The 27,300-nt window shown below is 39.2% G+C and overlaps 1 protein-coding gene and 1 long non-coding RNA gene across 18 annotated transcripts in view; one reads left to right on the top strand and one right to left on the bottom strand.

Annotated features, from left to right (window-relative positions):
* Nucleotides 1-27,300, top strand: part of si:ch73-120g24.5 — a 53,752-nt gene that overhangs the window by 576 nt on the left and 25,876 nt on the right. For 4 of the 16 annotated variants that reach the window (XR_015481732.1, XR_015481731.1, XM_087245807.1 and 1 more), the window contains exons 2-3: nt 163-351; nt 26,894-26,977. Coding sequence is in view for 4 of the 16 variants with exons in the window: in XM_087245807.1 (XP_087101933.1) it covers nt 243-351; nt 26,894-26,977 (193 nt within the window). In the remaining 12 variants the exon portion in view is untranslated. Of the gene's footprint in view, nt 1-162; nt 352-9,012; nt 9,237-9,767; nt 9,953-26,027; nt 26,229-26,758; nt 26,978-27,300 lie in introns of those variants that run through there. The other 12 variants (XR_015481734.1, XR_015481735.1, XR_015481733.1 and 9 more) reach the window with 4 other exon arrangements.
* Nucleotides 7,800-16,153, bottom strand: LOC147845276 (uncharacterized). Of its 2 annotated transcripts, XR_015484433.2 has the most exons (3): nt 12,925-16,153; nt 11,459-12,725; nt 7,800-10,481 (listed from the first exon to the last, which is right to left on the bottom strand). It is a non-coding gene; the product is annotated as an uncharacterized LOC147845276 (long non-coding RNA). The 2 variants fall into 2 exon arrangements; XR_015942947.1 differs by having other exon boundaries at nt 11,459-16,153.

Genomic DNA, 27,300 nt, shown 5'->3' with positions numbered 1-27,300 from the left:
TTGTGATTAATATTACCTCTGACATCCAGTCAAAACAGTGTAAATGCACACAAGCTAGCTTTACAAACTCTGTGTGTTCATGAACATACGATATTAATAATTACGCTGGTCAGTACATTCATTTTTATTGTTTATTTCTGTTGTTTTTCTCCTCTTAAACAGAGTAAAGTGACTAAACGCAGAGGAAAACTCCTGGAGAAGCGACTGAGCTCTGCTCTTCATTATCATCTACTGTTATAAAGATGGCGTTAATTAAAGAGGAGAATGAAGATCTGAGGATTAAAGAGGAGAGTGAAGAACTGAGGATTAAAGAGGAGAATGAAGATCTGAGGATTAAAGAGGAGAGTGAAGGTCCGAGGATTACAGAAGTGTTCACACTGAAACATGAAGATCCTGAGGAACAAACAGGTTAGTTTAATTAGGGCTGCACGATTTGGGAAAAATATCACATTGCGATTATTAAGGTAAAAATTGCAATTGCGATACGATAAACAAGTGGTATGACTCAACTTGCTTGTTATCAATAAAAATGCACACACAGATTACTAATAATGCTAAAATTTTTATTTTTCAAAGTTTTTCAAAGTTAAAGTATTCCGGCACCAGGCCAGATCTCCGGTGTGCGGCCGTGAAATAAAAAAAGAAAAGTATATATTTTAGAGCTTGCGCATGCGATTTAATTAGGGATGCTCAAAATAACCGAATAACCGAAAGGGTGCGTTTGTAACCGATTAATGGTATCAGTTAAACTATATTCTGATATATAAATTAATTTATACATTTTTAAAGTTTGGCTGCATAAGGGACATCTGTTAAAGGGTTTACTGATGCTGTGTTCACACCAGACGCGGAACACGCTGATAAATCGCGCGTAAATAGCCGCGTGAACATTTGAGTTTACTCGCTTCATTCGCGTGTCAAATTCACATCAGAACAGACGCGGATTCGCGTGATGGGCAGGGCTTCTGTCTTTTAAAGACTCTAGCTTCATAGCTAAATGGCTAACATGGATTTCATGCAGAAAATAAGTGTTTATGTGCTTTATGAAGACTGAAAAACAGCGTCGATACGTTTAGGGTCGTGTCTGAGTCCACTACATTCTTTCAGAGGTGCATCCAGCTCTGTGAGCTCATAAACTCCTCCAGAAACTTAACCTGGATGACGGAGGCTTTCAGCGGTGCTTCTGACTGAGCCAAGCCCAGTTTGATGAACTGTTGTCGGTGAAGGCTGAAGGATTTCCCTAGGAACACAGACAACAGGTTCTACGTCACAATCACGCCCCCATAAGAGCAAGCTTCTGATTGGTTAACGCGGCGCGAATGTCCGGTGAAGTTCAGATTTTTGAAATCGAGAGATTCGCGCGAAACGCTCGTTAAGCGTGTCAAATGTGCAAAACGCTCAATTCGCCCTGCGCCATTCGCGCAATTTGCGTCATTTGCGCGTATCGCGCAGCAGGACGTCTATTCGTGCGTTTACATTGACTTAACATGTAAATCACTCGCGTTCCGCGTCTGGTGTGAACGCAGCATGATGGTCGCAACCCGCAAGTGTGTTACACTCTCGTTATGCTCGCTCGCTCAAGTGCCTCAAGTTTCGCCGATGCGTGCTGTGTGCTCGAGCGGAAAAAGCGTGTTACCTAATTCGCCCTTCAGTCGCGTCTTTTTCATTCTTCAGTCAAGTGAAAGCACTGCAGGGTTTCTGTTGAGGTGACAGCGGGGTTTGCAAGTTCAGCCATGAACCTCGTTGGAAAACCTATTACATCGCCAATCTGGAAACATTTTGGATTCGTGGTGCACGAGAAAGGCGAACCAATAATTAGGTGAAGCTTTTATATAAGTAATAAGTTTTAAATGGACAAACAAATCTCAAATATCCAGAGCAAGGTTATTATAGTTAACGAAAAAACGAAAACTAAAATGTTAAATAATTGTCGCTAACTGAAATAAAAATAAAAACGAGAGCTTTTTCAAAAACTAGAACTGAAACTGTATTGTGTGCATACAAAACTAACTGAAACTTACTAGAATTATAGCAAAAACCTCCTTCGTTTTCGTGTTTGTAAATGTATTTAATACATCATCTTACTGTAAGCCTTTTAGAAGTGAATATAATCCGCGCTGCAGGTGTTTGTGCAAGACCCTTTCGCACCTCAGTGTCTCCTGTTGCCATTGGCCAGATCGAGCCGGCTCTCCTCCAGTCATCCTCGCTGTTGCTCCCGCGACAAAACCACCAGTGGACATGACAGCAGCACGGCGACAGCATTAAATAAAGAGGCTTAAAAGTATTACTTTAACATGTTTGTGCCCAATATTGGGATTTATTTCTGTAGCGCGATCGCGAAAGAATCTTTTTAACCGGATCTTCTAAGTGAACCGGTTGAACTAGTTCACCAAATCGAACTGAATCATTTGAAACGATTCGCGTCTCCATTAAGCACTTACCCACGCACTTCTTACTTTATAACAAGCCTAATATCCACATCTGACTCTAAATAATCCAATATATACTCTTATTCAGTTATTAGAACAGTAACGTTACATTGAAAAGCGGTGAACCGATAATACTGCGCATGCGTGATTCAGTGAACCAAACACAGTACAGCCTTCTGTGTGACTGAACTGTTATTGTAACAACTGCAGCGCAGGTGAACCAAGGGCTTAAATCTGATTATCTGGTGAAAAACGTAAGTTTATTTCATAACAGACAATCGTAATGGAGTTTAAATAAGTGAATCATGATTCAGTTGGGTTTACAGTTAGTAAAACTTTACTGTAAGACATTTTTCAGATCATGGTGATGTTTTAATTGACTGAAATTACTATTGCTGACTACATAATGTTGAGTCCTAACATCCGCGTTAGAAATCTGAATTTCCCATCACCAGGAACGGATTAATAATTTAGAGGCACAATGTCTTGCAGCCTCCCTATAGCCGCACCCCATAGTTGAATTAAAAATAATATTAATATAATATTTGTAAAATAAAATCAATCTATAATGTATTGCCCACATTTTTTAAATAAATTATATATAGTACATATGTTTCTAGTCTACAAAGATTTAACTTATTTTTAAAGCATTTAAAGCACAAAAATACAACTCTGGGAAATTAATGAATTGTAATATACTTGTTCAAGTTCACTTAAGCAGTACTAAAAATTTATATCTAAGGGTATTTTTAGTGTATAAGTTGTACAAACTTATAATGCACATGATTTGGATAAGACCTCTCCAATCCAGTTCTAGGAATCTGATAATACACACATAATACACACACTTATTATATATGATGATAGTGTTTATGTGTCCTCTGAAAACATGTTTCCAAAAATGTATGGCTGAGTTTTTATTATACAATATTTATCCTGTTGATTTTGAATCTTGCACCTAACAAATGTCCTCATTTAGAAAAAAACTGAAACCAATAAAAACTAAACTAAAACTAAGACATTTCAAAATACAGAAACTAATAAAAACTAGGAAATCTGCCTTTAAAACGAATTAAAACGAACTGAATTTGAAAACAAAAAGTCAAAACGAAATAGAAACTAAAACTAATCTGCGGTCATGTCACCTAGCCACCCATGACATGCGGAGCTGCAGCGTCATGTCATCTTCTGAACGCAAACGCCCAGCTATAGGTATGGCAGAGGCCTTTTCAAAAATGGCCAAATACAAACGAGAAAGCGATCAATAGTAGACGTTGATGAGAAATGGAGCAGCATATTTAGTAGTTGAGAACGCGCCGCTCCTCAATGTAGAGTGGTCAGCTTTCCGAGAAATGCGGGCGGCGGAGCAAGATACCCTCTCTTCGGTTGCAAAAAAGTATCTGCATTTGCGCTACAGTCAAACCGTCTGAGCGTGTATTCAGTGCTACGAGAAACATTGTCCCAATTAGACCTCCGCTTAAACCGGAAAAAGTCAACATGTTCGTTTTTCTGGCAAAGAATTAAAAATATTAATATAAAACAAAAGACGGAGAGACGCTGTTGTTTTAACATCTGACTTATATTGTTAAAAGTCTACGCTAATATTTTTCTTATTATTAGTTACTATTTATATTATTATTGATTAGTTAAGTATAATTTTAGACTATTTGTGACGTTCTTAATGTAATGTTTAATTGTTATACTGTTTCAAGCTATAAAGTTATTTAATATTTAGGCTAGCTACATTATTGTAGGCTGTATTGTGTTGTTTTATCAACGAAAGTTAAACAAACACGTTTGTACAGATATTTTAGCATAATACTTTGGTCTTTGATATTTCTTAATTTTTACACAAAATGTAAAGTAACTTATGTAGGCTACAGGGGCGTAATTTGTTGGTGGTACGGGAGGAATATTTTGCCAGTGAATATCATTTAAAAAAATTAAATGAATAAATAAAAACACCTTACGGATAGAATTAATGAAGGAAAAGCATGATCTTAATCTTCATTATCTGATTCATGCAATAAACTTTTATTGCGCCGACAAGAACAAGCTCTCAAAGCTAAAGTCTAAAGCGAGAGGAATTATTGATGTTATTAATATCTTGTTAATATTAATGATCATAAACATGACCTGCGTTGTAGCTTTAATAAACGCCGTTACTGTGTCGTGTCAGATTTTACAGTTCTATGGCAGGAGGTCTTCACAATCACATAGAGTTCGCTGGCCGATCTCACTGCCTTACAACAACACAGCAGTTATACTCCTACAGAAAGCCAGAAATGTCATCAACTGAGGTATAAAGATCTTGATTGGTTAAAGCAAAGATAGACAATTCCAAATAGGTACGCAGACGCAGGGTCATATCCGAGTCTTGAAAAGGGATGTAGCCAGGATTCACAGGCCAGACCGCCTGCAGGTTATTCAGAGCTGATCTGGTTTGGTGCTGCTTGATATCACTCAACATTGGATTTGACAAATGGATAATGGCAGATCCCCTTAACTCCAATAACCTGCGAAAAACAGTCTTGTGTTCAGACGCTGTTTGGATCACACCTTTTTATGACACTTCCGTTCGGGCTGTTCGGGGCACTGGATACGTCTCAGCGCCTGATAGACAAAATACTCGCTCCTCACGCAGCATCTGCAACATCATAGGGCAGTATTATCAGCGCTAAGACGGGCCAGGCTCACGGACAACGCGAAGAAGTGCGCAATTGGGCGAGTGAAGGTAAGGTATCTGGGCTTCCACTTGAGTCACAGACTGTTTTTCGCAGGTTATTGGAGTTAACCTCCTGCCATAGAACTGTAGACTATCTTCAGTAAAAAATTTTGTTTTTATAGAATTTCCAACTCTGAATCTTTTGATCTAACACAGCAGTTAAGTTTTATTAACAAAATGAGTATAAGACTTACTACTCCTTATAAGATTTAAGACTTTTAAAGAGTTTAGGACCCGCAGAAACTTAATGACAATAAAAATGTAAACTTTTTAGTGAAAATATTTACAAAGATAGAAGTAGAGGACCTAATTCTGAGCCCTGTATCTCTCAATGGTTTAGATATTCTGTGTTAATTTTCATGTCTGCTGTTTTGTGCCTTTACGCTGGTGTTAACTGGTGTTTTTTCACTTTAGGGCTGATGGTGCTGAAAGAAGAGGCTCAAGAACTGAATGAAATTGAAGAGAAAGATCAGTGTGGGAAACACCCAGATTTAATGACTGGTAAACCATCTTTACTGGCAAAGAACACTTCATGTAAAAGAGCTGAGAAAACCAAATCTTTCCTCTGTCATCAGTGTGGAAAACGTTTCAGTAAAAAACAAAACCTTAAAATTCACATGAGAATTCACACTGGAGAGAAGCTTTTCACATGTGATCAGTGTGGAAAGAGTTTCAGTCACAAACACAGCTTTGAAATGCACAAGAAGATTCACACCGGGGAAAAACCATTTGCCTGTCAGCATTGTGGAAAAAGATTCAATAAAATGAGTAATCTTAAAGTTCACATTCGTGTTCACTCTGGAGAGAGGCCGTACACCTGCCAACAGTGTGGAAAGAGTTTTGCATGCAATTCTGCTCTTAGTTTTCACATTATGCGTCACACTGGAGAGAAACCGTTCACGTGTGATCAGTGTGAAAAGAGATATGTATGTAAACGAGAGCTTAACCGGCACAAGAAGATTCATGCAAAAGACAAATGTTTGAAATCTGATCTCTGTGTGAGTCTGGCCACAATACCAATCGTCAAGATTTGCCCAAGTGAGCATGTCAGTTTTTGTTTTGCCAATTAATCTAGCAACAAACATCCAATGCTGCTGCGCCTCTTTATGATTTACTCCACTGAAATGCCAGTAAGGACATGGGCTGCGTTTAAAAGCGCCCAATACCCCTAAATAGTGCACTATTTGGAGGAGCAGCTTCAATGAGTGAAGTGCACTCAATCCCACAATGCATTGCAATAACGAGTTTACAACCCATCTACAGTCAACAGCTAGAAATTTCCCATAATGCACTGCGAGAGTTTGTGCCTCAAATGAATATCCACATCTGACCGCAAAACGGCATGCCAAGTTTTTAAAGCGGTGGTCCACTACGATCTCATATTTTAAACTTTAGTTGATGTGTAATGTAGCTGTGTGAACATAAACAACATCTCCGAATGTAAAAAGTTCTAAGTTCAATGCAAAGGGAGACCTTGGGTTTTACAGAGTTAGCTTAGCAAAGCCTACGATGAACGAATTTTGGGGACTACGAAAAATACTTCCGCCCCCTGTGAGATCACAAGTTCGTTACTCCGCATCCCACACTGCGCAGGTAAGGGCCGTGGCCAGAGGCGCTGTAACGTTATAGCAGAGGCGCTGTAACGCTGCTGTTTCCACAGAGCTTCGTCTGTTTCTGTATTTGGGCTTCCAAAGGACACGACACAAAGACAGAAGTGCCTTTAGTTCAATATTAATTGTGTTCCAGAGAATTATAAAATACTCAGCAAGCATGATTTTACAAAACAGCTCCAGAATCTCTCCCAGTTCAGTGCTGGATTCGGCTAAAATCTCCTCAAAGCAGAAGTTGTGAGCTACAAGTAAGTGTTTTTATTTGTTAAAATTGATCGTGACATGTTCAGTGTCTAGCGTTAACGGTATGCTGTAGCAACGATGTAAACAATGCGAAATGCTGCTTTGCGGGCAAACGATTTAGCTACAAATTCATATTTATCAGTCAAACTGCTGTAAACACACACACACACCACCAGCACGTTCGTGTCTCATGTGTGTGCGCACGGGACTGCACTGATTGTCTTCAGGCAGCTTTTCCACGTGTCTCACATCTCAGATAATGAAGTCGCAAAAGATATGTGGATGATTCATATTACTTACACCTGCAGATTCCGGATACACATGAAAGACGTCGTGTAACGCATTGAGTTAACAAAAAAATACAGGTTAGCTTACCTGACTCGTGGTCGCAGCAGAATAATAAATCAAGGCTCAACAGTTAGCATCTCACATCTTGTGCTTTATTCTTCTGTCACGATATATTACAGAAAATAACTTAATCCGAGCATCAGAGAAAAATAAAGTCCTTCGCACATGCGCTTGTTACAGAAAGTTCACACATTCACACCACACACAGAGACGCTGTTAAAGGAGCCGCACCCCATTTTCACTCATTACAGACACTTGTCAGATGTTATTTCAGAGAGCGGGCGGGAGGTTAACTGCATGTTTACACGGCAGACAAGCGCGTGCTTATATGGGCGTGACGTGGAGCCAATCCACGAATAGCAGCACATTATGACGATGACCAATCAGAGTCACTTAAGGGCGGGCCTTTCAGAGGAACTAGGAAATATGACAGTCGTTTTCATGTTAGCTGAGTAGCTGTGTAAAATCAAAGTGAGATATCTGAAAAAATAACGCGACTCCCTTCAAGTGAAACATGAGCACACTTTGCTTTGCATCTTATAAACACAACCAAGCCTTAAAATTACATTCTGGACCACCCCTTTAAATCATTATTATTTACTTAAAGCCACATAGTTTTAGCGAGTTAGTGCTCCAATTCTCTCGCTCATTTCAGTCACTACTTTAAGTGGACGTGTGTACGGAATGGTGAACGAGGGTATAGAGTGTGATCTCAGAGCAGAGCTTAATTTGTGCCGGAACACGCCAGATCCGGCACCTGATTCCCCCCGGAAACTTCACAGATATCCAGGAACAGGATTGAGCACCCCTGGTTTAGTTAGTTAATAGATTAGATTTTTTTTGTCTCATTTCATTTTGTTTTTACTTGTAGTATAGTTTTTGTAGAATTATTGCTTTGTTTTTCTTGGTATTTCATATTCCTTATAAGTTTATGATCGTGTGGAATCAAAGTAAACTGTTTTAATGAGTAAGAGATAAGAGAATTTCTCCATTTTAAGGGCAGTAATCTTCCATATGGGTGTTTTTGATATTGTGATATAGGTCTTCAATTTAATACCTAATCGGCTTAAGTTTTAAATTTGACACTATGATATCTGCAGAAACCCTGTAATAACTCTTGTTAGATTTGTCCTGGTCAGACAATGTCTGAGCATTAAAACATACAGAACTGTGATTACTCAATAAACTCTGCTCTTTCTTTGTCATCATTACTTCGTCTCCTGCTTCTTCTCCTCCTTGTCTTCCTCATTCTCAAGTCCTATATTAATTCAGTTTTGTGTACTGATTAACAGTATGAGTTTCTCAACACCATATCATTCCTCCTGCTGCCAAATTTTCTTCTTGAATAAGATGCAAAGGTCTACATTTTATCCTGTTACCCCTCTCCTCTTCTCAGTAAACTTTATTTAATTGATTGCATCTCAGGGTCTCAAAACTTTCCCCATAATAATGCATAGAGCTGTCTTTTAGTCAAATCCTACACACACACAATACATATAAGGATACACACCAAATATATACCATTTAGCATGTTGTGTTTCTGTAATATAAAGTGTGTGTGTGCACTATTGGATGTTGAGAGGTTGATGCGATTTTTTCCCCCCCAAATCGCTCAGTCCTGTGTTAGACTTTTATTTTGGTACTATGTGATGACGTCACAAGTACGCGCCGCGCGTTCGTGTTTGCTGTTCAACGGAAAGGTTTGTGTCTTAAACGCCGCAGCCTCGTTTAAACAAAATTAAAGTTTATTTTTTTACAAGTAATGCCAAACTAATAAATATAACCGTGTGATAGTTAAACTAACTTTTATTTACAAACTTAATTAGTTTAAAGCGAACGCGAGTAGCAGAAACGCGCGTCTCATTTCTCTGACGTGAATCTGTGAGTAAAACAAACACGTGAATTCAGTAGCGATAAAAACAGCTTTCAGAACTCATTTCAGTCAAAATGATCCGTTTTATTGTGCTGATAAAGTAAATAAATATATTTTAATAACTCTTATTTATTTTACCAACAACTTTGTTGACACACAAACGCTTTTCTGTCTTTAAAACTGGTTTCTTATTTAGTTGTAAAGATGTAAAATATTACCTGGACACGATTTCTGCCTCCAGCAGTGTTCAAACTTTAACATGGAGAACACATGTGACTCTTATATTGTAGTCTCTTCCTATAATCTACAGCTGACTATATTAACTGTGATATTTGTCTGTGACCATTGTTGAGGAACTTTTGAAACATGTTATAATTGATATTACCTCTGACATCCAGTCAAAACAGTGTAAATGCACACAAGCTAGCTTTACAAACTCTTGTGTGTTCATGAATGTGCAATATTAATAACTACACTGGTCAACACATTCATTTTTATTGTTTATTTCTGTTGTTTTTCTCATCTTAAACGGAGTAAAGTGACTAAACAAAGAGGAAAACTCCTGGAGAAGCGACTGAGATCTGCTCTTCATTATCATCTACTGTTATAAAGATGGCGTTAATTAAAGAGGAGAATGAAGATGTGAGGATTACAGAAGAGAGTGAAGGTCCGAGGATCACAGAAGTGTTCACACTGAAACATGAAGATCCTGAGGAACAAACAGGTTAGTTTTTATTTCTCGAAGCTGAACTCAGAGTCATTTAATCCTCAATCAAATGTGCAGCTCTAAATAAATAAATCATAAATATACAGCTGTAGTGTACCATGTTCATCTATAAACATGTTGTGTTCCTCTAGTCTAGTCTCCTTTATAGAAACCCTGATAATGTAATGAAGGCCTTTTGTTGAAGTATTAAATGCCTCATAAAATATTTACTCATTGAAAACAGACTTTAAAATCATTTATAGATTTGCGCTTCCTGTCTGCTACACGAGACACGCTTAGCGCATGTTGTAGTAAACTGGTGTAGAATTATTTAATTAGGTTATGGGTAATAAAATAAACACAAACGTGTTCCATGGGTTTTTGAAATAAATACTATAGTAATGTAGAGTAAACGCTGGTGGTTTTGAAGCATGCTAAAGTGCATTATGCTGTCTATATTATAATATAACTCTTTGTTAATGAATGCTGCAGCGCGTTAGTCACATTTGAATGTTTCAGATCATCAAACCAGAGCTCTAGAGTGCAACTGAATATTAGTGGTGGGCAAAGCGAGGCTTCGTGAAACACTGAAACTATCGAAGCAAATGTGTCGAAGCTTCGAAACGTTTCGAAACACCACTCTACGGCGACACCTAGTGGTCATTTTAATTGTATTTCACTGAAACAGTTTCAGCAAAGAACAGTTGAGCAAATTAGGGTATGAAACCCCACTTTGTAGCCATAAATCTGCAAGTGGTTTAGACGAGCGGTTAGAGTCCGTGACCACCATGCGGGAATAATGGGTTCGAATCCAAATAGAAATAATTATTTTAAAATGCTTTAATACCAGTTGGGAATGCTTTGTTATTGTATCGTTTTGTTTCAACATTGCTCTGACATACGAATAAACACCTTGTAAATAAATTTTTATTGTTTTGTTCATAAAACAGGGTTGTTGCTAGATCAGATACAGTCGTGGCCAGAAGTTAACAATAATTATTTATATTATTAATTAAATTTCCCATTGTATTTTATTAACGTCTATCCAAAACCTAATCCCATCACAGTACTGTAAAAATATGAATTATTGTTTTACAGTGTTACAAAAATGATGCTAAATTGATGGCATATCCGTAGCTGTATCCTATCTAGACTACACCATAAAACAGTAACATGATTAAAATATATTAAATCATGATTTTGTAGTATTTGGACTAGTTGGGATTCGAACCCAAACAAAATTATAACACAGTACTGTTGTGCACACGCAGAGTCCACTAAGCCATACAAGATACATATACGTTATTGATCATGCCAGTCAAATGCAGATTTTCCGGGTCTTGAAACGCCTCTGAAATGATCAATGCTTTGAATCGCTTTAGTCACGTGACCAAGTGTTTCGAAACACTTTAGTCACGTGACCTGGGTGTTTCGGATCATGCTTCGGTGCAGTGTTTCGAAACACTTGCGCTTCGGGATCTCGACACTGTGTCGAAACGTCAGTTTCACGTCAGCCATCCTTACTGAATATTTCAGTGGTGCGACTAATAAAATCTGAAGGTGCACGGGTGCGATCAGCTATTCGAGGGCAAAAATGACATTTTAAAAGTCTCACACTGTTGAATAGACACAAACTTGGGATGCTAAGTTTGGTTAACTTTTCTAACGACAACTGTATTTTTCGTATATGAACTGTTTACTGATCAGGGGTGCGTTGTGTTAGGGTGCTTTCACACCTGTGAATCGATTCAGTTGTTCCGAAACAGAGATTACAATTGTTACATTGTTGCTCTTTGCTCTTGGAGCGGTTCGCTTTCACACTGCAAAGTTTCTAATCGGACCAAAAGAGCTAAAACAAGTCACGTGCGGCGAAACTCTCCTTACATTGGTCAGAGTGTCAGGGTTTATTTTGCAGCGTCCCGCTCAGCTGTCAGGAGAGGTGGTGGTTTGGTGGTGATTGACAGGGTGCGCGCACGACGTGTCTAAGGAGAGATGCTGTGGGGAGGGGTGAGAAGGGTGCGCGACGATGCCTATTTGAGGACTGGGATAGAGACGCGAGATTACCGGGAGATCATCACTTGTTTGCGGGCATCCGGAGACTCGCGAAACTTCCCGCCCTACTCATAATTCTCTCTTCATATAGTCGTAAGCCTATTACATATCCATAAAACACTGTGATATAACCGCGCTCGGATCAGATCGCTTTCTCACTGCAGTCGAACCGCTCCAGGGTTCGTTTCAATCGAGCCGAGACCACCTCATTCAAGCGATCTCGGAGCGATTACTTTGGCGCGGAACAGAGCGCGATTGCCCTGTTCACATATGCCAAACGAACCGCGCTAACTGGGCAAACGAGACACGTTCCGAAACAAAAGTGTAGGTGTGAAAGCACCCTTATTCGCATATTAAGTGAGGTTTATTTATGAACTAATTTCGAGGGGATCACGTGCTTATGATTTATCACAGCCAGTCTCATATTAGCTAATCATTATCTTCCAATCATATGAGCCCTAAGCTACTATAAATAAGGCAAGGCTAGGCAAGTTTATTTCTATCGCACATTTCATTCACCGTGGCAATTCGAAGTGCTTTACATAAACAAGAATAAAAGAAACAAGTAAAATAAAAACAAATAATGGAAATGAGTAAAAAAAAAAGAACTGCAATCTTTTATAGAAGTTTGTGGCAGTTTGTTCAACAGTGAGAATATGAATTAATCCCATCCAGAGGCATTTTTACAGCCGTGTTTTCCCGTCTCCGGAATGTAGGCAGCTGGTATCTGGAGGATTGTCTAGACCAGGGGTCACCAATCCTGGTCCTGGAGGGCCGTTGTCCCTGCAGGGTTTAGCTCCAACTTGCCTCAACACACCTGCCTGGATGTTTCAAGTATACCTTGTAAGACCTTGATTAGCTTGTTCGGGTGTGTTTGATTAGGGTTGGAGATAAAATCTGCAGGACACCGGCCCTCCAGGAACAAGTTTGGTGACCACTGGTTTAGACGGTAATTCCCCTCTTGTTAGTAAAGCTATATTCCAGAACGTTTGCAGAATCGATGCTGATCTTCAAGCTGTGCTGATAGGCTCAAGTTAAAATTAGGCTATAAGATATAAAAGCAAGAGTGCAAAGAGCGGAGCAGTAGGCAAAGACGTCCGAACAGTAGCAAAGCAGGAAGTTTTGAAATAACCAGTTTTCAGTCCACTTTATCCTCATTTGGAAGAAACTCCCCTATTCTCCTCATTTTCTATAGATCGGGTGGCACGGCGGCCCAGTGGTTAGCACTGTGAGCCTCACAGCAAGAACACTTCCGGCCCTGGTCCACCAGGACGGTAGGTGTTTCTGTGAGTAGGTTGTATGTTCTCCCCGTGTTGAGTTCTTCGTTTTCTCACGTGTTCTCTTAGCTACCGCAGCCGGGGAGTTCTGAGATCCACCGAGCTTAAGCTCCCCTCTCGCTCTGCGAACGGGAAGAAGCCCCGGCCTTGAGGATCCCTTGAGCTCGGGGCTCTCTCCCGGTACAGCATGCCAAACAAGCTTTTGATAGATCATCAGCTGAACTCATGAACTGTTATCCGATCAGGGGTGCATTTCCCAAACAACAACGTAACTCACGGCTGAACTATCATAGTGCGATGCATTATTTGGGAAAAGAACAATGTAGTGACGAGTGTTTCCCGAAACTCGTAGTTTCTCTGTCGCAGATCTATCGTTTGAACTACGTTAGGAATAGCGTAAAACGCCCATAACGATGCTCTAAACGGACTGGAGTAAGAACTTCTTTAGAGAAGAACCCATCATTACTTTGTGCAAATTATACTGTTTTACATTCATTAAACAAAATCCAATATTAGTGTTGGTAAAAACATGCACTCGCTTTCCATATTAATTAAAATATATGTACATGGCTCATATAGGGCCTGTGTTTGCTTTACAAATATTATTGAGAACATTACATATCCTATTCTAAAACAAAATCACTTACAAAAGCGAACACCTAATCTACTCTCATATATAAATCAATGAAATAAATAAATAATGAGGCTTTTTTTTGTAGAAATGTAGTATTTATTAGGAAATGAAAGACATCCTATTTTAATAATAATATTAATGATGATAACGATTATTATTATTATAAAGTAGGATATTGTTTATTTTTTTGAGAAGTCTACTTTTACAATTTGACACTTGTAAACCACTGCAGAAATGTTTTAACCAACAGGCCCATGTCATATACAGTACAGATACTTCGTAAATAACCTACTGTAAATTAAAAGCATTAACGTATGCTGTGTTTTTTGTTTTCACAAGCTTTGGAGACGTAACATAAGTTCCGTTTTTAAAAAATAGGTCACCTACCAGGGCTCGAAATTAACTTTTTTACTTGGTAGCACCGGTGCTCCCAACTTCAAATATTTAGGAGCACCAAAAAATTTTTAGGAGCACCAGAAAAAATTTAGGATCACCCACAAATTGTAAATTGTTTTTTAAGGGATTTATTGTATTTTAAAACAACATTAATAGGACTGACAAAAACCAGAAACAACTATCTAACTAAAGGTGCGAAAACATTGATATTTGTGTGCAATAATTCCAAAAGGAATGTCTAATAATTAGGCAATAGAATATAAATGATGATAAAAAATGACAATAATAGTAACAATGAATTCCATTTCTCATTATGATACTGCCTTGAATGTGCATGCATGTAGGTTATCTGCTATAAAAAGTCAGTTACTTTATGAAAAATAATTGTATAGTTTGCATCAAACAAAAATGAAGCATTGCAGTAAGAACTATTTATTTTGTACTGCTGTTTTTATATGCATGTCAATTTAATAAATAATATTTCTGCTACAAAACAAACAAAAGATTATAATAAATCATTCAATTCAATGATGAAAGCTGCAAAGCAGTCATCGTAAATAAATATAAAAATAATATACACCTCAAAAAAGAATAGACAAAAGAAAGTAAGTAAAGTCTCACTTCTATCACTCTTTAAAAGTTTTGGTTTCAGTTTGTGTCAATTTAAAGGTTCAGTCTGAGACGATCTTCATTTTTCTGTGTTAGTGGAAAAGCTGGCGAGTCAGCCGACCCAATTTATGAGCAGGCAGCGCAAGATTCTTGCGCTAACCATCGGCGCAATAGCGGCCTTTGTTATGAGCCGCAGTTTCAGTGTAAACTTAGTAAAGGCGAGCTTCTTTGGCGATGATATGTACAGCATTAGATTTGACTTTTAGCGGACATTTGCGCTGAACACGCAGTGAACGCAACGCATGGAGATTTGGGCGCCTTCTCCAAGAAGCGCGTACTCTATTGATCTCAGCTGGCTGATCATTATTCACCACGTGACGTGTCATGATCGCTTTCATCTGCGCCTCAACTTTAGGTGGGGTTTGCAAACCTGTGTGCTCTAAGTTTTTACTCTTCAGCCGTTTGCATTTCCCGTGGTCATAAAAGCTCCTTCCCTGTCACCTGACAGCGGAATACCTTGAGTGAATGACAGCTATTATGAACCAATATAGCGGCAGGGAAGAGCGATTCAGCACGTTTTTACAAAAAATCAAAACAGGTCGCACTACAACCATTATCTGCAGTCGCACTAATGCGCCCAAATATATTATGAGGTCGCATAGATTAATTTTCGGGCGCATATGCGACCAAAATGGTCGCAATTTCGAGACCTGCCTACGGCTGTGTTCAAAATGACATCGATGTTTTCAAAGTGCACTGTGAAGGGAGCGCAATTGTAAACATGAAGATCGCTAAATCCGAGCTGTTAAAATGCTTTGAAAGCAAATTACACCTGAGAGAGATGACCTTAATGCTTTATTTTATTATTATTTTTTTAAACATTCCAAGTTTAAATGTTAGAATGTTCTAAACCAGTGGTTCTCAAACTTTTTTGATCAAGTACCACCTCAGAAAAAAATAGTCTCTCCAAGTAACACCAAAATAAGCAGTATTGAAATACAGTAGTCTAGTAGGCCCAGTAAAGCATCTACAGCTCTGCACAGTTAAAAAACATGGCAGATTACCTTAGAAGTATAGGCTATATGTCATATATGACATATTCATACCATACCTGTCAACCCTCCCGTTTTTCCTGGGATTCTCCCGTATTTTACAGTTCTATCCCGCTATCATCCCGTAAAGGTATTTTCCCGTACTTCTCCCGTATTTTCAGTCTTTCTCTGAACAGCCGAGCCTCCCTATACGCAACCCATACCGCCACACCACCAGGGGTCGCGCCTTGCTCTAAAACATGAGTCTTCTGGGCTTTCACTTTGTTTAGGAATGAAAACACTTATAAACGAATATTAAAAACGGCGCGATTCCATTTTCTTTTGATTACAGGTGCCGTCGCCCATCCTATACGATCCCTAAAACAGTTATATATGGGTACATGACTGTCAGCTGACGTGATAAACAGATGCTGTTTCCCAAACGGATTCTGTACACGCGATTTGAAGCGGAGTGAAAGTCTGGGTTTTGTGTGCGTGTTTAAACAGACATACACATAATTAATAATAATAACAATGTATAAGGATGTCGATTTTGGCGGGGGTTTTTTCTCCAAACACAACTAATTTCGTCTTTAATGAGCATAAAAAGTTAGGAAAGCAGTCGAATGCTTTTTATTATAACGTTAGATGTGTGCATTTTTAAAGTGTCACCTCTTATTTAATGTAATAAAAAACATCTTAATAAATGAGAGATTCATTCTTTGATCTTTAATCATAATGTGTAAGTTATACAGTGGAGAAACAGCTTATGAGATTGATTCTATTTCATTAGCTATTAATAAGCTGAACTGTTTGCTAATGTATTTGCTGCTAATGTATATGTTTATTTTTCTTTTGTCAATAATAATTTTAAAACATATTACAGACCATTTAACTTTTTTTAATTTATTTTTTATTTATTTATTTATTTTTTTTAACAATGAAACCGCTCCGGGTTGGGGTTGGCGGGGATCCCTTATTATGGTGGGCATATCCCTTATTTTCACATCCCGATGTTGACAGGTATGATTCATATATACATAATTTTTGATAAATATTGAATTATATGTAGCATGTACATGACATATTTCATTCCTCCACGTACCACTACAAGGAAGCCCCACAGTTTGAGAACCTCCGTTCTAAACGAATAGGGCATAGGGGGGATAACTGGAAATAGAACACAGCCAGGAACTGTTTCTAACTACAGTTCCAGAGTTGGAGTTGCGAGCGTACAAGTTTGCGATGCAGTTTGCAAATGTTCGTTGGAACGAGGGATTTGGGAAACGCCAAATCAATGAACTGTTTGTAACGACAGAACTTGCGACCTTAGTTGGCTAACGACGGGTTTCGGAAAGCACCCCTGAACAATATTAAAGTATCATTTAATTTAAAAATAATAGTAATAATTGACGTGTGTATTTTGTGTCTGACACATTAAATATTGCATTCGTTAATACTAATCTGTTCTAAGATGTGCGAACAACAGAATTTAAATGCACCTCAAGCATTACAACAAAAAACAGAATATATATATTTAAATATAAATAAAACACTGACTGACTCTTCTGTTTTTTTCTCTTCAGGCAAGTAAAAATAGCAGGCCTATACGTCAGATCGATAGCTCTACTGGAAATAAGCATTTAATTAATGCTCTGCTGTAATTCTTAAATCACAACGTCTGTCAACATTTTTATTACAAGTCATTATTTTAAGGATTATGTCATGAGAATCTGATTTTATTTGGACTTGTGTGCTTTCCTTTTTGTCCGTCGTGTTGAGTTCAGGTGTAAGAAGTGTCTTTATATCAATATAGGCTTTGCTTAAAGACTGTTTGTTACCGACAACGAGGGATAATAATGGTATTAGAGATTTTAAAGGACAATAATATTAAGAAGGAAACATAAATATATAAATATTATATTATTTAAAGCTCTCCATATGACATTGCGAGGCTTAAAGTAATAAGCAGTCGTTTAAATATGCGTCTTTCGTGTGCTTAAATTTGTTATTTCAAATTGAGACACACGACCTGCGCTTACAAAAAGGAGTGGTGTGTATGCAGTGCCACATGCTTGCATTTTCCTGGAAGCTGGAAATGCAAATGAAAACTGTAGCTTTATTTTTCTGTCAGCAATCAAAGTTAGGAATCTTTGGCTAAATAAGTTGGGTGACCACTGGGTTAAACGGTCAAAAAGTCTCAAACATCCCAGGTTTAAATCAATCAGAGATATAAAAGGGTGGTAGAAAGATCCCTTTCTGTAGAATTGTGCTTTAAATAAAGAACTTTGTTGACGGATTGTTAGTTGAAAATTTACAAGTCAATACTGCCTCCATGGAAATCTTTTTTTTTTTTTAAGTGAACTTGTAAAACTGTGGTGTTAAATGTTATTCTGTCATGCTAAATTAAACAAAAAAACAAACAAAGATAAATCTAGTTGTCTTTATTTTGACCAAAGGTCATAAATCCAAAGGTGCAAAAATAGTCCAAAATAATAACAAAGGACCTGACCGGCGAAGCAGGGCATGAGTAAAAATGTTCCAGTTAGAACTGCTCATCAAAATGCCAACGATATCCCTGACAACACACAGAGACACCCTAAACGACAATAATGAACTGACAACAAAGCAAAGGATTGACATGCAGATATAAGCTGCGGTCACACTGCATTTTTCTCCCCACTGTCCCCGTGTCCCCGTCAGCAAATGAGCAGCAGCATTCTGCACCCTCTGCACACGAGTAATGGAGGTATGGCTAAAACCCACGTAGAGGGCATTATGATAATCTAGTCGAGTCGAAATAAAAATTAGTATAACCCTTTCAAAGTCGTTAAAAGACTTTATTTGGATAATTGCCTCAACTGGAAAAAAATGGCTTTAATTACCAAATTAATCTGTTTATCCAGTTTGAAGTCACTATCTATAATAACACCCATGTTTTGTACATTTAGGTTAGGGTTAGGGTCCTGAGTTCCCCCAGACAAAATACCACCACTTCTGTCTTTTCTTCATTGCACTTTAAAAAATGTAGTGCCAACCAAGATTTAATGTCGTTAAGACAGTCCAACAATGGTGTTATGGACCTAGCATCTTTCCGTTTTAAGGGCAAACAAAGCTGTGCATCATCTGCATAAAGATGAAATCCCATACTTTCTACAAATAGACCCTAACGGAAGCAGATATAAAGAAAACAGAATAGGTCCAAGAATGGAACCTTGAGGTACTCCACGTGAGACCGGTGTTGACGAGGACATTAACTCCCCTAGGCAAACAGAGAAGCTTCTGTCAGGATAAATATGACCGAAACCATTCCAAGGCAATACCCTTAATACCAACACAGTGCTCTAAACAAGAAATTAATATCTTATGGTCTACTGTATCAAAAGCAGCTGTAAGATCTAAAAGCAAAAGAACAAGTCATTAAAAAGTGTAGATTCAGTGCTATGGCAAGATTTAAAACCAGACTGGAACACTTCTTGAAACCCATGTAGGTCTAAATATGATTGCAGTTGTATAAATACAACCTTCTCTAAAACTTAGAGACTTAGCCGAAAAAAGTGAATGAATGGATGTTTGTACTGAGGCAACAAACACATGCAGTAACACGTTTAAATCATGTTTATACATCGTGTCATATCACATAGCTCTTTTTATGGGTATAAATGAGCAGGGGCGTAGCAAGTGGTGAAAAAGGGTGTAAAAGTGCATAGGGCCCTGGCAATTTAAAGGCCCAGCGAAAGGTTGCGGGTTGGCCCAGAGACCCCCCCCCCCTTCACTTACGACACTGCTAACATAGCACCCCGCCTCTTCACTTCTGAGATCGCTAACGTCATGACCACCCCCGCCAGATCCACCAGTTGTCACTTACCTTGACATTATTCTTAGTGTCCAGCCCATCGTAAATGCAGAGAGGCTTTTCAAGAAATGGTCGGCCGCTGATCCTGAGTCTTAAAGGTATAGGATAAAAAGAAATACTTTACACATTATTCCTGACAGTTGTTTGACTTATTAAAAAAGTGATAATTTTTGCATATTCTGCATATGTTTGTACTGGTGCAGCTAGAAGGTTGCTGGTTCAAGCCTTGGCTAGGTTAGTTGGCACTTCTGTGTGAAGTTTGCATGTTCTCCCCCTGCTGGCGTGGGTTTTCTCCGGGTGTTCCGGTTTCCCCAAAAGTCCAAAGACATGCGCTAAAGGGGAATTGGGTAGGCTAAATTGTCCGTAGTGTATATGTGTGAATGGGAGTGTATGGGTGTTTCCCAGTGATGGGTTGGGGCTGGAAAGACATCCTCTGCATAAAAACATATGCTGGATAAGTTGGCGGTTCATTCAGATATGACAACATAAACCGAGGCTTAGATCGTTGGTGATCTGCTTTAGCCATCCTGTGTGCACCCACTTGGAGAAGGACCCCTGGACAAAGGTGTGGGCAGAGGGGACTGCGATTTCAGATTCCAGACGGAGAAAAAACAGGTTGCTGGTAACCTGAACTACACTCAAACGGAGATATCCCTGTAGCCGACACCGGTTATGAGTTATGTGCGGACTCAACCCATAAGTGCTGATGGCTCCAAGAAGGATTCTGGGAACCCAAAAATATGAAACATATGTTCGAGATCTTGCTTGGCTCTCTCTGTCTGTTACTCTGAAGGTGAAAGCCAGAAGAAAAACTAACAGTGGCCCCCAATAAATGACAGATTTCTCTCCCAAATTTAAAGATAAACTGAGGTCCTCTGTCAGAAACCACGTCCACTGGGAGGCCATGAATGCGAAAGACAGGATCAATGACCGCAACCAACGAGAAAAAAAAAACTGCAGAGATGCATCTTGCCATTCGAGGAGGAACGCTGGGACAGGATAGCTCCCACCCCCACATTTGACATGTCAACCTCCTCCACAAACTGCTGAGAAGGATCAGAGGCTACGAGAATAGGAGCAAAAATAAAACAAGCCTTCAATTTAGACAACGCAGCTTGAGCTGAGCTCGACCACCTAAACGGTGTTTTGGTGGAGGTTAAAGCAGTCTGTGGTGCGGCGAGCTGGCTGAAATTGTGAATAAAACGCTGGTAAAAATCGGCAAAAGCCCAGAAACCTCTGCAGGGCCTTGCAGGAGTCTGGGGTTGGCTGATTCACCACAGCCTGAATTTTCTCTGGATCCATGTGCACCTCCTTGACTGACACAATGTGTCTTAGAAAAGGAACTGACTGCACAAAAAATGCATTTCTCCGCCTTGACGTAAAACTCATTCTCGAACAGCTCTGAAGCACTTGGCTGATGTGAAGAGGGGTGGATGATCTTGGCCGCTAGTGAATCAGAATTATATTTCTCCATGGCCTCCCTTTCTGGAACAGAAAGCGAGTATACTTTGCCTTTAGGCAGAGACAAACCTGGCAATGAGTCTATAGCACAGTCATAGGGACGATGAGGAGGTAGAGAAGCAGCTCGGGACTTACTGAACACTCTCTTCAGGTCAAGGTACTCACTGGGCACGTTTGACAGGTGCCTTGTTTAATGCTTCTCCTGAAACACAGAACAAGACACAGCAGAATGGGCAGACGAAAGACAAAGACACATGACAGTTGTCACTCCACAAAAATGGCTAAACATCGTCGCTTCCCATCCAACCTGATAGAGCTTGAAAGGTACTGCAAAGAGGAATGGGTAAAAATTCCCAAAGACAGGTGTGCCAAGCTTGTGGCATCATATTCAAAAAAGACCAAGCTTAAACAAACCTCGTCATCATCGTCTTGATGAACAGTCACAAAGCTAAGAAGAAGGGCAGAATTTACCCTGGGCCCTGTTGTTGTTTACAAGGCCTTTTAAAGCTCGAGCAGTTTCACTTTCTCGAGAGAAGGCGCATGTGCATCTATATTTAAAATGACAAACTTCTTAAGCTGATGATAATAACATGCGCATGAAGTGCTTCTGACATCCTTTCACAAACTGACAAACGCGAGAGTGAAGGTAAAAAAACAAAGGAGCAAACGATTCTTTCTGCAACCTAAAACATGGACAAACTGCCATGTTTACTTATTATTGTGATGAAGTTCGTTCATAAGGTGGGAAGAAGAAAAAGACAGGGTAATGCAATTTCTTTATTTTTATCAGCACTTGTGAAAGCACCATGCGCGTGTGTTCTCTCTCTTTTCCCGGCTGCTCCCTCTCCTTTCCTTAAAAAGGGTTTCTTTCCGGCCCAATCACTAGAACAAACAGGTGTTATTCATTATTCCTGATTCATCTGCTGACTAGCCACCGGGCTCCGAGCATGCTTTCCTCCCTTATTGGCCGTTTGATCATGCTTGCCTCCTCACTGACCACCTCAGGCCGGGGACCACCTTGAATTTAAAAGGCTGTAGTGCCAGATACCAACAGGTGATCCATGCATTGGTATCTTTCATGGGATGGAGCCACTGGAGGGGAGCATGAGCTGAACATAGGACGGATTCACTGCCCAGGAGGTAATAGCGAAAAGTGACAATACACCTTATCGCCAGACACTCCTTTTCTATGGTGTTGTACTTAGCCTTACTCTTACTGAGTTTTTGGCTAATGTACAGCACCGTCCGTTTCACTCCTGCCACCTCCTGGGAGAGAACTGTCCCCAGACCCATATCGGACACATCCGTCTGTAAAAGAAAGGGGAGGGCAAAGTCAGGAGCGTGCAATAGTAGACCCCGCAAAGTATCGATTTTAGCTTTTTGGAGGCCTGTTGGCACTGCTCCGACCATTGGGAGGTATCCGGTCCTTCCTTTTTAGAGGAAGCAATGGGCTGACAAGGGCTGAATAATTAGGAACAAATCGCCTGTAATATCCTGCCAGTTCCCAAAAACTCACCTCCTTTTTGCTCTTAGGTCTTGGACAGGTTGCAATGGCTGCAGTCTTATCAATTTGGGGCTGCACTGGCCTGTGACCCAAGTGGAAGCCCAGATACCTTACCTTCACTCGCCCAATTGCGCACTTCTTTGCGTTGTCCGTGAGCCTGGCCCGTCTTAGCGCTGATAATACTGTCCTCTGATGTTGCAGATGCTGTGTGAGGAGCGAGTATTTTGTCTATCAGATGCTGAGATGTATCCAGTGGCACGAACGGAAGTGTCATAAAACTGTGTAATCCAAGCAGCGTCTGAACACAAGACTGTTTTTCGCAGGTTATTGGAGTTAAGGGGATCTGCCATTATCCATTTGTCAAATCCAATGTTGAGTAATATCAAGCAGCACCTAACCGGATCAGCTCTGAATAACCTGCAGGCGGTCTGGCCTGTGAATCCTGGCTACATCCCTTTTCAAGACTGATATGACCCTGCGTCCGTGTACCTATTTGGAATTGTCTATCTTTGCTTTAACCAATCGAGATCTTTATACCTCAGTTGACGACATTTTTGGCTTTCTGTAGGAGTATAACTGCTGTGTTGTTGTAAGGCAGTGAGATCGGCCAGCGAACTCTGCGATTGTGAAGACCTTCTGCCATAGAACTGTAGACTATCTTCAGTAAATTCTCTTTGTTTTTATTGAATTTCAAACTCTGAATCTTTTGATCTCACACAGCAGTTAAGTTTTATTAACAACATGAGTATAAGACTTACTACTCCTTATAAGATTTAAGACTTTTAAAGAGTTTAGGACCCGCAGAAAATTTTGCATGACAATAAAAATGTAAACTTTTTAGTGGAAATATTTACAAAGACAAGTAGAGGACCTAATGCTGAGCCCTGTAGCACTCAATGGTTTAGATATTCTGTGTTGATTTTCATGTCTGCTGTTTTGTGCCTTTAAACTGGTGTTAACTGTTGTTTTTTCACTTTAGGGCTGATGGTGCTGAAAGAAGAGACTCAAGAACTGAATGAAATTGAAGAGAAAGATCAGTGTGGGAAACACCCAGATTTAATGACTGATAAACCATTTTTACTGGCAAAGAACACTTCATGTAAAAGAGCTGAGAAAACCAAACCTTTCCCCTGTCATCAGTGTGGAAAACATTTCAGTAAAAAACAAAACCTTAAATTTCACATGAGAATTCACACTGGAGAGAAGCTTTTCACATGTGATCAGTGTGGAAAGAGTTTCACTGCAAAATCAGGTTTCGAAATCCACATGAGAACTCACACCGGCGAGAAGCCTTTCTCATGTACTGAGTGTGGAAAGAGTTTCAGTCACAAACAAAACCTTGAAATTCACAAGACGATTCACACTGGGGAAAAACCGTTTGCCTGTCAGCATTGTGGAAAAAGATTCAGTCAAATGGGTAATCTTAAAGTTCACTTTCGTGTTCACTTTGGAGAGAGGCCGTACACCTGCCAACAGTGTGGAAAGAGTTTCAGTCACAAACACAACCTTGAAATTCACAAGAAGATTCACACCGGGGAAAAGCCATTTGCCTGTCAGCATTGCGGAAAAAGATTCAGTCAAATGAGTAATCTTAAAGTTCACATTCGTGTTCACTTTGGAGAGAGGCCGTACACCTGCCAACAGTGTGGAAAGAGTTTTGCATGCAAGTCTACTCTTAGTGTTCACATTATGCATCACACTGGAGAGAAACCGTTCACGTGTGATCAGTGTGAAAAGAGATATGTATGTAAACGAGAGCTTAACCGGCACAAGAAGATTCATGCAAAAGACAAATGTTTCAAATCTGATCTCTGTGTGAGTCTGGCCACAATACCAATCGTCAAGAATTGCCCAAGTGAGCATGTCAGTTTTTGTCTTGCCAATTAATCTAGCAATAAACACCCAATGCTGCTGCGCCTCTTTATAATTTACTCCACTGAAATGCCAGTAAAGACATGGGCTGCGTTTAAAAGCGCCCAATACCCCTAAATAGTGCACTATTTGGGGGAGCAGCCATTTCTAGTGCTGTCCGAAACCATAGTGCATGTTCTGAAGTGCTCTCAATTAATGCCACAATGCATTGCAATATAAGTTTACAACCAATGTACAGTCAACAGCTAGAAATTCCACATAATGCACTGTGAGGGTTTGTGCATCAAATTAATTTGCATCTGGCCACAAGATGGCATCCCAAGTGTCTAAATACATTACTATTTACTTAAAGCCATGTAGTTTGAGTTTAGTGCTCCAATTGTCTCGCTCACTTCAGTCACTACTTTAAGTGGACGTGTGTACGGAATGGTGAACGAGGATATAGTGGGGCTTAATTTGCTCCGGAACACGCCAGATCCGGCACCTGATTTCCCCCGGAAACTTCACAGATATCCAGGAACAGGATTGAGCACCCCTGGTTTAGTTAGTTAATAGATTAGATTTTTTTTTGTCTCATTTCATTTTGTTTTTACTTTTAGTATAGTTTTTGTAGAATTATTGCTTTGTTTTTCTTGGTATTTCATATTCCTTATAAGTTTATGATCGTGTGGAATCAAAGTAAACTGTTTTAATGAGTAAGAGATAAGAGAATTTCTCCATTTTAATGGCAGTAATCTTTCATATGCTTGTTTTTGATATTGTGATATAGGTCTTAAATTTAATACTTAATCGTCTTAAAAAGTTTTAAACTTGACACTATGATATCTGCAGAAACCCTGTAATAACTCTTGTTAGATTTGTCCTGGTCAGACGATGTCTGAGCATTAAAACATACAGAACTGTGATTACTCAATAAACTCTGCTCTTTCTTTGTCATCATTACTTCGTCTCCTGCTTCTGCTCCTCCTTGTCTTCCTCATTCTCAAGTCCTATATTAATTCAGTTCTGTGTACTGATTAACAGTATGAGTTTCTCAACACCACATCATTCCTCCTGCTGCCAAACTTTCTTCTTGAATAAGATGCAAAGGTCTACCTTTTGTCCTGTTACCCCTCTCCTCTTCTCAGTAAACTTTATTTAATTGATTGCATCTCAGGGTCTCAAAACTTTCCCTATAATAATGCATAGAGCTGTCTTTTAGTCAGAAGCCTACACACACACAATACATATAAGGGTACACACCAAATATATACAATTTAGCATGGAGTGTTTCTGTAATATAAAGTGTGTGTGTGCACTATTGGAGAATGTTGAGGTGATTTTTTTTTTCTCCCCCAAATCGCTCAGTCCTACGTTAGACTTTTATTTTGGTACTATGGGATGACGTCATAGGTACGCGCCGCGCTTTCGTGTTTGCTGTTCAACGAAAAGGTTTGTCTTAAACGCTGCAGCCTCGTTCAAATCAAAATATAGTTCATTTTACAAGTACTGCAAAATTAATAAATTTAAGCGCGCGATAGTTAAATTAACTTTTAGTTAAAAGCTTAATTAATATAACGCGAGTAGCAGAAACGGCGCGTCTCATTTCTCTGACGTGAATCTGTGAGTAAACAAACAAACATGAATTCAGTAGAGATAAAAACAGCTTTCAGAACTCATTTCAGTCTAAATGGTCCGTTTTATTGCGCTGATAAAGTAAATAAATATCTTCTAATAACTCTTATTTGTTTTACCAGCAACATTGTTGACACACAAACGCTTTTCTGTCTCTAAAACTGGTTTCTTATTTTGTTGTAAAGATGTAAAATATTACCTGGAGACGATTTCTGCCTCCAGCAGTGTTCAAGCTTTAACACGGAGAACACATGTGACTCTTATATTATAGTCTGTTTTCTATAATCTACATTTGACTGTATTGTCTGTGATATTTTGTCTGTGACCATTGTTGAGGAACTTTTAAACATGTTATATTGTGATTAATATTACCTCTGACATCCAGTCAAAACAGTGTAAATGCACACAAGCTAGCTTTACAAACTCTGTGTGTTCATGAGTGTGCAATATTAATAACTACACTGGTCAACACATTCATTTTTATTATTTATTTCTGTTGTTTTTTGCCTCTTAAACAGAGAAAAGTGTCTAAACGCAGAGGAAAACTCCTGGAGAAGCGACTGAGATCTGCTCTTTATTATCATCTACTATTATAAAGATGGCGTTAATTAAAGAGGAGAATGAAGAACTGAGGATTAAAGAGGAGAATGAAGAACTGAGGATTAAAGAGGAGAGTGAAGGTCTGAGCATTACAGAAGTGTTCACAGTGAAACATGAAGATCCTGAGGAACAAACAGGTCAGTTTTTATTTCTCGAAGCTGAATTCAGAGTCATTTAATCCTCAATCAAATGTGCAGCTCTAAATAAGTCTTATTTTAGAGAAATCTCATATGAGCATCTTGATGAGTTTTGTTTGACAAAGTGACTCGCATGATCAGACAAACACTAACACTGCCTTCAGGTGAACTTGAGAAGATCCTGCTTATAGTTTGCACAGTGTCACATGCTCAGTTATTAATAATTTCTAATAATTCTTCAGTCTGGAGTGGGTTTTTTCCTCTTATACTCTGGTTCCTACTAGATTTGGGTCGATAGACTATAGATATCACGATGCTGAGCT

The sequence above is a fragment of the Danio rerio genome, chromosome 4 (assembly GCF_052040795.2).
Source record: "Danio rerio strain M-AB ecotype USA chromosome 4, GRCz13ab, whole genome shotgun sequence".
NCBI classification, from domain to species: Eukaryota; Metazoa; Chordata; class Actinopteri; order Cypriniformes; family Danionidae; genus Danio; species Danio rerio.
This window is presented reverse-complemented; position numbering and strand designations above follow the sequence as displayed.